The sequence below is a fragment of the Antrostomus carolinensis genome, unplaced genomic scaffold, assembly GCF_000700745.2.
Source record: "Antrostomus carolinensis isolate BGI_N321 unplaced genomic scaffold, ASM70074v2 scaffold42624, whole genome shotgun sequence".
Taxonomy (NCBI): domain Eukaryota; kingdom Metazoa; phylum Chordata; class Aves; order Caprimulgiformes; family Caprimulgidae; genus Antrostomus; species Antrostomus carolinensis.
The window spans coordinates 7,383-20,534 of record NW_010309494.1 but is presented as its reverse complement, the minus strand read 5'-3'; the positions used below and the strand labels follow the sequence as shown (position 1 = coordinate 20,534).

The 13,152-nt window shown below is 42.9% G+C and overlaps 1 protein-coding gene across 1 annotated transcript; it reads left to right on the top strand.

Moving 5' to 3' along the window:
* The first annotated feature begins 369 nt into the window (after window positions 1-369).
* POFUT3 (protein O-fucosyltransferase 3) lies at window positions 370-10,310 on the top strand. Its single transcript, XM_010166135.2, has 4 exons — window positions 370-560; window positions 3,052-3,337; window positions 7,456-8,291; window positions 10,053-10,310. Exons 1-4 carry the CDS (start codon window positions 483-485, stop codon window positions 10,275-10,277), a joined length of 1,425 nt encoding a protein of 474 aa, XP_010164437.1. The 5' UTR covers window positions 370-482; the 3' UTR covers window positions 10,278-10,310.
* Window positions 10,311-13,152: the final 2,842 nt, after the last annotated feature.

The following is a 13,152-nucleotide window of genomic DNA, read 5'->3' as shown; positions in this document are numbered from 1 at the left end:
AGTTATTCATTTTTCAGCTGTTTGTGAGTCTGCTGAAAAGCAGCACAGTTTGCCATCTGAAACTCAGGAAAACGTCTGCCTTTCCCACACAGGACTGAGCCAGGCCCATCAGCATCTCTCTGTGCTGACTGCAAGGTTGAGATGCTGAGTGACTTTGATTAGGAAGGATGCCAAGTCAAGGGTGATGAGGAGTGTAGATGCTTGGGGCTGTGCATGAGAACACTGTTTTGTGCAGGCTGTTTTCTGGATACCTGTCTCAAAATGTGGCTCTGGCACCTACAGAAAGCTATGAGTAGACATCAAGTTAACCACTGAGCTTGAGGAGCGGTTTTTATTGATGCTATACCCATTTTCAGCAGTGGTCACCACGAAGAGGAGTAAGGATGGAATGGGCAAGCCTTGCAGCAAAGGCTGAAGACTTTAGACAAGCTGGCCTTCCTGATGCCTACCACTAACTGCTCTGGCAGACCTGGCAGTGCAGCATGATTAGGATGAGGAGGAAGAAATTGTGGGCATCTTGCTTCTGCTTTGCAGCTGCCTTTTTCCTTGTGACACTCCAGGTACAGGGGCAAGGTGGGGAGGTATGCCTGAGATTGTTCTGAAAGTATGACACAATTCTGGCAGATGAGAGAGAGCAATGAAGGTGACAGATGTTTTCTATACAAGTCTGTGCTTTAAGAAGAGTGTTTAAAGAAACTCTGTCAGCAGCATTGGCCTGGTGGTAATAGCTGGCTCCAGAAGTGACATTACACAGAGAACACCTTTCTTGCATAGCTCCTCGGCTCCTGGAGGAGTTTCTCAGGAGTGGTGTACCATACCATGCCATGTTGCATTGCCTTCATCCAGCATTGCCTCCTCTGTTCATGTGTTTAAACTCATTGGGCATGAAGGCAAGGCTGGACCCTTTTCATACTAATATGGTGGACGGGTGAGGGAAATCTGAGCACATCAGTAAGTGGTGATGGAACTCTGTCCATTAGTAGGATGAGTGTCCAGTCACTCAAAGGCCATTCTTAGCATTGGGAAGTCCCAGTAGCTGCTTAGTAAAAAAGTACATGAGAGAAAAATCAATATGGAGGCATATTAATTGGTGGCTCGTGCAGGTTACCCTAGATTTTTTTAGCAGAGAACAACTTTTAGACAAATTGAAGCAGCCTGGGCTCACCGTCATGGGACTGACTGTAGGACACAAGTCATGAGAGGGCCGGGATCTGCCCCAGAGATACCTTTCCACTTGGGCTGAGGCTCTGGTTCAGACTGGTACCTCAGGTAACTCCCAGTGGAGCCAGCAGGAGGACCTCTGAAGCTCTCCCAGGCCAGCTGCCTACTCCACATTGAAGCCATTTCTTGGGGCAGTCACTGACACTCAATGGTCGCTTTCAGTTCGGTTCCCCCTGAACAAGCCATCCAAAGGTCATGTGGTGCCCTAGCACAGGAGCAGTGCTAGCAAGTCTTTAGGACCTTTATTGGGAGGTGACTCGGCTGCACCTCCACAGCTAACAGGTTTGGAGCTGCTTAAGAGCTTCCCTGTGCCTAGCTGGGATTTTTATCTTGGAATCTTCACTGGATGGTGGCACTTGGTGCCCTGGTGCTGGGACTGCTGTAGCACACAAGCTATTGCTATAGTTGGGGTGCATCATCCCCCAGGACTTCAGAGAGAGCTATTAGAAGTTCTGCACGAATACTTCTTAGATCCTGGCAAGGCAAAATTTGGCAGCAAAGAAGGAGTATGTTCTTGGACAAACCTGCTCCTGAGGTAGTTACAGACTTATTTCAGTTATATTGCTGCAGTTACATCTTGTCAAGCTATTAGACGTATGAACCTTTTCCCCAGCTAGTACCTTGTCCACTCACCAATGCAGGAGTGTTTTCTGCATTTTTCTGTACAGCTGCACTTTGCACAGCCTCCTGTGTGCTGTCCCAGTATCCCGTGTTGCACAGAGCCTCTTTAGTTTAGCTACAATCAGTGTATTTTGCAACACTGTGAGAGCAAATGACACAGTAGACAGCAAGATGAATGCATGCAGTAAAGCTATCAAGGAAGATAAATGTTTTCAAACAACTTTAATATAAACAACACTCTTCTGCTTTCCAGTATTCTCATTCAGAGCCATCTGACAAGTGAAAGTGCTGTGGCCAAAGCTGTATGGTGGGTTTGAGTTCCCTCATCATTCTTGCAGCTGTTCCTGGGGTGGCATTGTGCACTACCTATGAAGGTGCATGCATAAAAAGCAGTTTGTATGGTAGCAGGAAGGTCTTTGCCCCACTAAAGCTAAGAGCAGGAGCTATGTATCCTGTTGACAATACCTGCTGGCACCATTTCTGTGAGTTCCCTCAATAGACGTCTCTGCCCCAGGACATGTTTATGGCAGGTACCACTGGTAGAAAAGAGTGGTGGCTTCATGGGCACCAGAAATCCCCCAAATTTTTTGGGGACTTCTATTTCATGGCTGATGGTTAGAGGCTTCTCTATGGGTGGAAAATTTTTAAGGTTCCTTGTAGGGTTTCAGATCTGTAAATAATGGTTCATACTGGTAGGACTGTCTCTTCTCTGCATACACGTGGGATTTTCTCCTTTACCTAGCTATGAAATGGTAGCTACATTGTCTTTAAGACCTATTTTCACCTGGTTTATTCAGTCAGTGGTTTAAAAATAAGTAGTGGTGAGTACAGATGGTCAGACATTAAAACCTCAGGTTTTTTTAGCTAATTTCCAGAAGAAACTTGGCTACTGAAGGGCTGTTCTCTGCTTTGTACTTTTTCCAGGGAGAAAGAACAAGTTGTGCTGTTAAATCATACATGATGTGGTGATATCTCAGTAGAGAAATGGATTTCCTCTCTGCTCCTTACAAATTCAAATTAAAGCTTTTGCTGTTCTGACATAAGATCACCTGGATGGTCGCTGCAGTCTGTGAAATGCATCCACTTTGACTGACAGAAATGTCACATGTAGACTTAGTTAGCGCTTGATGCTTAAACTTGGATTTATCAAGCTAATGTCCTGGCTAATGACAGTGATGTGGTGTGATATGTATGTTTATTTCCCTGAAGGTTATCACTGAACTGGGCATTTCAGAGAATAAGGTGACAGTAATCTCCGGTTTACACAGTGGCCCATTAAAGCCTGTGGAGAGACACACTTTTCGGTTTAAGAAGCAGGAACTTCACAGCAGCTTGAAGACAGAGACTGATGTAAATCGCTACCCTGTCCTGCTCTGGTGGTCTCCCCTGACTGGAGACACAGGGAGATTGGGTCAGTGTGGAGAAGATGTTTGCTTCTTTACTATCAACAAGACCTATCAGCACAATCGGATGACAAGAGCATTTCTGTTCTATGGTAAGGATCTATTTCTTTTTAAATGAGTAACTTTCCCTCCCGCCCAGTTATTTTTCTTTACAGATTAAATATTGTAGGTGGCAATCAATGAGAGTAGGAAACCTATACAACTCATTGTACTAAACTTTGCCTAGTGCTGAATACCATCAGCAGAGATACAGAGATACACATTGTCTGTAAAAGTATACTGAAAAGTGACTGTGTACATCTGTGGGATGACTGTTGCCTTGTCTCATGCTGCTTTGCAGTCACATGTGCTCTCTGTTTATGAGAGAAAAGATCATTTCCCATAGCTGCCAAATCATGAAAAGACAGTCTGAGACCAAGCCAGCTTTTTCCAGTCTTCTGGCTTGTCACCCCTAGCAGAGGTTCTGCAAGGCCTTTGTTGCATTTGTTCAAGTCTTTTGTCTTAAAATAATGCCCTCATTGGTAACTGTGCAACTCCCCTGCCTTGTTTGCTGAGAGATTGCTAGCAGACTGTAAATGGAAAGTAGTGAAAGAAACCTATTGATTCTGCACAAGGAGCAACACCTTCTGAGCTGCTTTGGCTCTGCCACCTCAGAAACTTCCCACTACTTGTGCTGCAAAGTGAGTCTACAAAACACAAAATATACATCTTTTAAAAGTAGGCCTTATTTTGTTACTTTTGTTCTTTTTGCCCACACAGTGCTTTTCAGAGAAAAAGTGAATTTGAGGTGGAAAAATAAAGTCAAATGCTTTTCTGTGACTGGTGGGTTCAGCTCCTTTGTCTGGAAACAAAACAAAATAAAAGAATCCTGAATCTCATTCACTCAGTCAGGATACAGGTGATCTGGAAATATAGGAAAGAAAGGCCATTAGCTTGGCTGCTAACAGTGAAGCAAAAACTTCTCATCACTAATCTTTTCAGAACTGCAAATAGGTCAGCTTTGTCAGTTGATAATATAGTGGTCAATCATGAAAGCAAAGAAATAGCAGCAAAGGAGTGAGAAGCTGACCTAATTAAAGACAAGAAAAGCTGGGTTTGCATCACACGAAAGCTGTGAAGTCTGATGGTTTTGGTCTCTGATAGTAATCCTGGTTTTTCTGTTTCAGCATTAGAAGGGCTACTACTGTTCATTTCTAGCAGGCTTGCGGACATGGTTTACTTATTTATTTATAATGGACTATTTATACCGAGCAAAAGACTCTCCCTGTAGTTTTTTTCTTCTTCTAGTGATGCTGGCTATGAACTATGTAAAAATCATTGTCAAAATATGCAAAAATGTTAATAAAAAATAAAAAATATCACAGTGCTAAATCCCACAGAGACAAAGGCCATAGATGGTAATGAAGGTGAAAAAAAGGGCTACATCAATATAGAAAAGCTTCGCACACACCGACCTCGATGCACTGAGCTGTGAGCCTGTGAAAAGGCAGATTTTGGTGTTCCAGAATTTCCCTCTAAACAGCCTGCCGAGTGAAAACTTGAACATCAGCATTTCCATGCTAAGTTTGGATCAGGGCACAGTTTCACCTTCCAAAGAAACTGCATTAATTTTCCCCTAATATTTGATCAGTGAGCTTGTCAAGAGTAGAGTGATCCAAAGCTTAGGAAAAAATACTGTGCAAAATTACTGGGTACAGGTGTTTTCCAGCAGAACTGCTTTGCTAGGAACAGCTGATTTTCTGCAGCTTGTCCTGACTTACTGGCCTGGCCTGGCAAGCCCCTAGGTGTAGGTGATAACTCTGTCAAGTGCCACCATCTCCTTTTTGGAAGTGAGACCTGGCAGCCACTTGCTGGATTTTGTCCCTGCTTTTGGGAGGGATCCCTAACTCTACAGTTGGAGTATCGCATACTTCACAGAGTTTTGTATATAAACTTTGTAATATAAACTACTAATGCAACTGAGTCAACATGAGCTGGCTCTGCTGTCAGAGCCTCAGGGGTGTTGTTCCTAATGGAAGAGGATGTCCAGCTTTTCTGTGCTGAAGTGTTGAGTCCTTGCAGTATGAATCCAGAATGAAAGATGTCTCCTAAGATGCAGAACTTCTCCTGACAACACCTATCTTTCTCTTCTGCACGTTGCCACATATGTAAGATTTCCTAATTAATAGTTTGGAAGTTGAAATTGCTCGTAATTGTAGTCATCTTGTACTTTCTTTATCCCCTCATAAGCTCCTTATTTCCTTCATCTCATGGGGAGAATGTGCTGATGTTATCTTCCCTTTAGTCCTTAAAAGCTTTTTGTCTTCTGGCTGGACTGAGATTGATTAAGTGTTACATTAGAATCAGTCATTTTGATGTGCTCCCATCTATAGTGCATTTTTAAGTTCCTCTTTGCCTAATTATATCTTTAGTAAGTTTTACATGTTGCATTTTGTCTCTCTCTCATTCTTTTCTTTGTCATATTATTTCCTGCATTTTCCTTCCCTCTTCCCTGCAATACTACCTTAAAGAGGGAGGACCCTTGCAAGAGATAGAGCTGAAGTGCTATGGTTTCAATCCACAGAGTTTCATTATTGTCTGTGTGCACTGCTGCTTCTCTTCTGGGCGTCACTTAGAACAAATGTTTTCAAATCCTGTGATAATTTGATTCACTCTCAGTTTTCCAAACCTTCTTTATTACTGTAACATATAAAAACCAGTGGAAGCAAATACCATTTTCCAGTGAGTGGCAGAGCCCTTGATCCTTTTATGTTGAGGGCTTGGGACCACCCTTCAGTGGAAAAGAGAAGGTCAAATACTTAGTGGCTTTAAAAAACCCCACCTGATGCTCTTGAAGGATCTTGATCTAGAGGAAATTTTTATGTTACTGGCAGCTAACATCCAGCTTCACTGCATTAGTAAAGTCTTATACTGGTTTTATAAGGTCATCTCGGAGTCATCTTGTCAGGCTCATGCAGCCACAAAGATCACTGGGTACTTTTTTCCTTCTTTCTATTAGTTTTTAGATCAAAATTCTTTGTTAGACTTTTGGTAGCTCACTCTTTTTTCCCATCAGTGGTTTGAGGTCAATGATAGAAGAGAGAGTGAAAAGTTACGAGTGTGACTGGGATGATAGAATAGCTTGTCCAAAGAGAAGGGATTTGTGGTGTTTTCTAAACCAGCTGTTCACTGTTTCTTCCAGTTTATGAACCTCCCTTGCTTGACAATAGCAGTTAAAAATTTTCTGTATTCAGTGCTTGTATTTACAGAAAAAACAGATACGTTTATAAGACCGTGAGGAAGCATCTTGACAGAGATTCATCAGCTTTGCATTTAATCTGCAGTAAGACTAGTTGTGTGATTGTAGTACAGCAGTACTGAAGGAAAAGCAAGAGTCAGATTAATGAGCTGGTGTTTTTAATTCTGTTTTGCACAGACCAGCCTTTGAGAAAAGGCCTTTAGATTGGTCCCAAAGCTTCCACCACAGCTTTCCTAAGTTTTTCTGGAGGCTCTTTGTCCTTGTGGGAGGCACAAACAGCTGCAGTGATCTGAGTTTAGCCATGGTTCTTCTACTATTGGCATTAGTTTGAGGAGCTGTCTTCTGCCAGAAGCTACATCTTTAGGTATCTGGTAGGCAGCTGTGATGCATCACCTCTTAATTCTCTCTTTGATAAACTAAATAGACTGGCTTCCAAAGTCTTTGTAGTACAATGTCTTTCCAAGACTTGAAGTAATTCCTGTAATTTATCTCCTTAACCCTGTCCAATATTTTAGCATCCTTTTTGTCGTTTTGCTACTAGAAGCAAACTGAGCCCTGCAGTGACCATTTCCCTCACATCATAGATAGAGGCAATACCATCTATTCCCCTATTTACAGAATCAGGGTATTATTAACCATCCTATTAATCTCATTTCAATGCATTAAAATATAAAATACCTAGTGAGGCTTTGAAATGAGAGGCCTTTAAGCTAATATGACCTGAAAGGAAACCATTTCTATTATTAGCTATTGATCTCCTTTCTCTAGATTATTCTGCTGCCAAATTCAGTTTTATCTGTCATAACACTCCTGTGTCTTTGCATGAATTGCTCTCTTTGCAGTACTGCCTTATAATGTCATAAATATGATGGTTGTAGGGCTGATACTAAATTAAAACTAGACTTCTGAGTCATTGTGGTTAGCATGGCATGGTAGATAGGGGCAGACTAAACACTATTTGCTTTTGTATAGGTACTGACTTCAGTATAGACAGCCTACCCCTCCCTCGTAAAGGCTATCATGATTGGGCCCTTTTCCATGAAGAGTCGCCAAAAAACAACTACAAACTCTTCCACGAACCGACCATCACCTTATTCAACCACACTGCAACCTTTAGCCGCCATTCTCACCTACCTCTGACAACTCAGTACGTTGAGGGTGTAGAGGTCCTGAAGTCACTGAGGTACATGATCCCACTGCAGATGAAGAACAGCCTGCGGAAGAGGCTTGCACCACTTGTGTATGTCCAGTCTGACTGCAACCCTCCTTCTGACCGGGACAGCTATGTGCGTGAGCTGATGTGCCACATAGAAGTAGACTCTTATGGAGAATGTCTGCATAACAGAGACCTTCCTCAGAATCTCAGAAATCCGACTGCCATGAATGATGGAAACTTCTATAAAATACTGGCACAGTACAAGTTCATTCTTGCTTTTGAAAATGCTATCTGTGAAGATTACATCACTGAAAAACTCTGGCGGCCTCTGAAGCTGGGAGTGGTACCAGTGTACTTTGGGTCTCCCAGCGTTGTAGACTGGCTTCCTAGTAACAGGAGTGCAATCTTGGTATCCAGTTTTTCACACCCTCGGGAGCTGGCCCACTATATCAAAACGCTGGATACAAATGATCAAGAGTATGAGTCCTACCTACAATGGAAACTGAAAGGGGACATTTCCAACCCAAGACTGCTTAAAGCAATGAAGGAACGCAAGTGGGGAGTGCAAGATATCACCCAGGACAATTACATTGACACCTTTGAGTGCATGGTGTGTAACAGAGTGTGGGAAAACATCAGAAGAAAAGAAAAGGTACTTGTGACTTTGTCCTTGTGTCTCAGAGAGGCTTTAAAATGGCACTAGGCTCAGGTTTGTCCCAGGAAGTTTAGTTACCAGATTTCTGGCCAGCCTACAACCGCTGGCATTGCCATGCCATTGGGTTGTGCATCCTCATGTCAAAAGGTGTGGGCAGAAGGTGTGGGTGCGGGGCCAGAGTATGTGTTCCTCATACTACTGCAGTGCTTGATCTTTATTGAGCTGCGGGTCATTTCAGCAGAAGGCTTGAATTGTTCAGGGAGGAGGTTTTTATCATATTACAGAAAGTAGCCTAACTTTCTGGCTTGCTTTAGATGACCTGGAACATAAGGAAACAGGTTGCCCAGTCTGATTGTGGAATCTCTGTCCTTGAAGGCTCATTAAGACTCTATCAATGCTGCCCTAAGGAATTAGATACGATTAGACCTGTTTGGAAGAGGGGACTGGACTAGATGATCACTGAAGGTCCTTCCTGACTTAAATATGACTGTCTGGGTCTGTGTATATGTGGGTACATGCAAACCTGTAGTGACAACATGCCATTGTCTCTGGCCACATTTGGTGACTAAACAGTGAAACATCAATGTTTAAGCCAGGTTGTGCATTTTTGTGAGAGGAATTGGTCCTGTTTGTCCCGGTCTAATCCTCTTGAAATTATACTGATAGGGACTATCTAGAAATGGCTGTTTTACCAGGAAGCCCAGCACTGAGGGCCCAACAGTCTTGCAAGGGTGTCAGTCATGACACCAGGAGGAGATTTCAGAGGAACCATCAGCTGTTCAGTCTCCTGAGGCTGCTAGCTGTGATGGATTTGGCTGGTATAAACAGTATTACCTGGAATTAGGCTGAAGCTAAAAACTTCCACCACATACATTTCTGAATTGGTGGATACTCATTTTAATTGCCACACTCCTTTAAGGTTTCCAGGTTCATGTACCAAGAGTCAGTAGCCGTTTTTTAAAATCTTAAATGAGCTCAGTTGTCAGCATGGATCAGAAAACCTCATTTTTGTGTCCAGTAATGGAGCTGGTCAGTGGCTCTAGTGTCCTACACTGATCCTACACTAGCAGCCTACAACTGCCCTATTTCCATTGGGCCATGTTTTAGCTGGTCACAGTCTGAGCAGTACACCCTGTGGTCAGCCAGTAAAAGGGGGATGAAGAAAGCATTTGAAGTTACTAAAGTGAACTGAAGTGATGGAGAATGCAAACTGGTACACATTACACTTAGCCACACTTTCCTGTTTGAATCTGTTGCAAATCTGGACAGATGTCCTCTCTTTGAGTTAGGAATACAACCATGGAAGGATATAGAATAGGTTAGGTACAGATATTCCTTCCCTGCGCCTTTGTGGCTCTCTAGTCAAGAAGACTACGAAGAGCAGTTTGCTCTCCTGGTCAGATTCATGGCTTGCTTTTTTCTCCTTAAAAACTCTCATTAAGCATGTGCATATTTAAGATGAAAACAATATAAAGATGAAAATAGAACTCCTTGCCTTAGAATTTCAGTTTGGGTGGGCTGCTACTCCTCATTTGCAGCCAGACCTGATCTGATACTCCGGCTATTGTTAGCATGACAGGGCTTGTCCCAGTTGCTTTGGGGAGAGCTCCCCCTCTGACATCCACAGGGACGTGGCTAGACCCTGTAGTGGGAAGGAAAATGTCACTGACATGCTTTCATAGTTTACTAATGGCATAGCACCTTTCTTCTCTCTCTGCCAGGGTCCTGAATAACCCGTTTATTTTTCTCCATTGCCAGGGATGGCAGCCCCAGAGGTGGGAGGCTCAGGTTAACCATCTGAGCTGCCCCAAGCCAGAGGCATTCTGGTTCTCGTCTTTAAGTCCCGGCTGGACTTCTCTCCAAGAGATGTGGATACCAAGCTTTCAGCAATCCAAGAAAGAAGCCTGGGCGCTGAGGCACCTAGTGGAAAGGAACAGGAATTTTACAGCTCAAGAATTTTGGATGCTTGTATTCAAAGAGTAAACACAACGACCTGTAAAAGAGAGTGAGCTCCTCAGAGGAGTCTGTGGAATTTACTTTTGTAGGTGATCTTATCATACGTAGGATTGAGAGCCATAGGAAGTAGTCTTGGAAGACTGAATTTAGTAAGTTCAATGCTCAAGGGGTACTAAGGGGTGCTAAAAATAAAATCACCCTGCCAGGTGATATGTACACACGCATATATATATTTACATTTCAGATTCTTTATATTTATATTAATTGTCATTAGTTCAGATGTTTGAGCATTAAGGCACGAGTTGTCAAGGTTCTCAAAGCCCAATTTTAAGCACACAGATAAATCCCATGAAGCAGATGGATCTCCCTCCATCTTTAGATACCTACCTGTGTTCATCACCTCAGGACCCCTTTTTCCCCAATCCAGGACCCTCCTTTGCTGCATTGATAGCCACAAGCTGGAGAGCAGCTGACACCATTGCACTGATACGGCTTCTGTGCTGCTTTGGAAGTAGAGGAAAAACTTGGGACTCTGTCCCTGGCTAGCTGTTTATTATGCATTTTCCTGGCATCAGCAGATTTAGCCGGGACTTGGCGGGCTTTGTGTCCTGACACTGAGTGCCAATGTAAAGTGCATTAGTGCTTGGCACACAGAAGCACCATCTGTTTGTGTCCAGAGACAGATTGAATGAAAAACATGCTGGCTCAGATTTACTCACCATCTTCTGCTAAAAATAAGCAGAATATCTGAATATATGAATATCTCCGCTCCCCAGAAGTAGGGCTGGCCTCAATCGGACTTATTTTCTTGCCTTTCTGGTGATGGACTAGTATTTGTTTCATGTATAAACATCTAATTATGTGCTTGAAAGGGTAGGTATAAAACTGAGTGTGCATTGGGGATGAAAAGCCTATAATAGGCGCAAGGTAAGGCAAGCAGCCTACCTGTTTTAACACAGAAAACTCTGGATTACTTTATCTGACGAAGAAAAAACTTGGTGATCTTGGTCATCACTTGCCAAAGGACACACATTTGCCTGGTATGCAGGCTGTTGCAGTTTTCATCCCGAGTCCTTCCAACCTCAGTCTGTGGAGGAGTCAACTTGCACAGGTTCTGCAGAATGGCATTATCTGGATGGAACCGTTCAGATGAGGGACAGTCATTCATACACGTACCCATGTATGATGATGCAGGCAAATGTAATTGCTAATATGAAGTTCTTCACATTGCTGGAAAGGCAGATTTTCACGTGTCTGATAATCTCCATGCAATTGTTCCTTGTAGCAGGCTGTTTTAAGATTGCTGTCAAGCGTCTGGCTGTATTATGAATGGGTGGCTATGGGGAAGAATGTGAATAGCACACCAAGAAATTTACCTGCAAAATTTACTTACCTTTGAAAAGTTTCCTCACCAGTAATTTCCTCACCAAATAGCTGATGTATTTTTTATTACTTTTGAATCTAGCAAGAGAAAGTGCAGCTTTGTGGACACAAATCGTGTAGTATTGGTCATTGTTTCTATGAGCCCATACTTAGTTTCAATTAAGCAAAACAGTCCCATTGAAATTTCTCAGCACTGGTGTTTTGCCAGTGTGGCACACAGCATCTGTTGGACATGTCTTAAACTCTTTCTCCCAGTCCAAATGGTAACTAAGCTCCAAAAACGACGTCCTTGAGGAAAGTGGCATTGTCACCAGACCTAGACGCTTCCCGACATCGGATCGGGACATTTAAGTGATCCTGACATCGGATTGGGCCAGAGAGCTGGACATAAATGCCACAAAATTCGCAAAGCGAACTGCTGAATCCCCACCTGTTGCCGTGAATGTTTCTCCTCCTAGGATGGCAGAGAATATAGGCTGCACGAAGGACTAACTCTCTTTTTTGTGATGGTCTCCTGCCTCCTTTGCCAAAAATCTCAAGCCATGTTGTTTAAAGACCTCAGGAGCTGCACAAACTGAAGATTTTTTTTTCATTGTTCCCCTAGTGGAATTTGTCAGATCCTGAGCTTGCTGAGCAATCTGGTTATATAGACATTGTCCAAAGATGTGAGGCATTAGTTATCTCAAAGAGTTTATGGTGCATGATTATCCCTCATTTTACTGTGGTGGAGCATGAGTGAAAGGAAGACTGAAGTACCTGCTTTACAAATCTCCATTCTGAAATTTCAAGTAGTCTGTAGCAGGTGTTTGAGAAGAGTTAACAACTTCATCCACTGCTGTACACAGTAGAAAGATGGGTCCCCGAGCAGTTGGCTGAAGTTGTGGTATCATATTAGATAATTGTCACTGAGCCTCACAAGATCTTCTCACATTCTTTCTAGAGGACAAGCATTAAGATCTTAGCTCCTGCAGGCTAGTTCAGAACAACCTAAATTTGGCCTCTTGGTCTTTAATGACCCTCTAGAGCCTTTTTTCCCATGCTGGGTGGAGGGAACTGTTAGCGAGCATCATCCTGAGAGACTTATGGGAAGGATTTGTGCAGCTGATCAAGTGTAAGAAAGACTGACCATCATGAATTTTAAGTTGATCTCTTTTCTCCCCCTACTGCTCTGAGAAAGGATTAGCAGAAGCAGCTGACCAACCTTTTTTTTTTTTTTTAATTTTATTTTTTAAAATCTGATTTGGTAACCTTCCTGCCATGTTCAGGTTTGTAATTCTAGTCAACAGAGGAATCCAATTTATTTGTCAGGCTTATGTATATCCTGGATGGCACAGACCTTTCTTTTTCAGTTTCTTTTTGCCTTAGAACGGCAATAGCAAAACAGCTGAGAAAAATTCTGTATTTCCAACAAGAGCTGATTCAGGATGAATTGAGTGCATGCTTCCCAGCCTCTTGCATGGTGGTAGCAAGCTGTCCTGATTTCCCCTGTTGTGGGATGTAAGACACAAAGATGGTTCCT

Coding starts and splice junctions, on each gene's coding strand:
- POFUT3 (XM_010166135.2), top strand. CDS start 483: ATGATTAGGATGAGGAGGAAGAAATTGTGGGCATCTTGCTTCTGCTTT. Junction 3,338..7,455: donor AAGAGCATTTCTGTTCTATG/GTAAGGATCTAT, acceptor GCTTTTGTATAG/GTACTGACTTCAGTATAGAC. Junction 8,292..10,052: donor ACATCAGAAGAAAAGAAAAG/GTACTTGTGACT, acceptor CTCCATTGCCAG/GGATGGCAGCCCCAGAGGTG.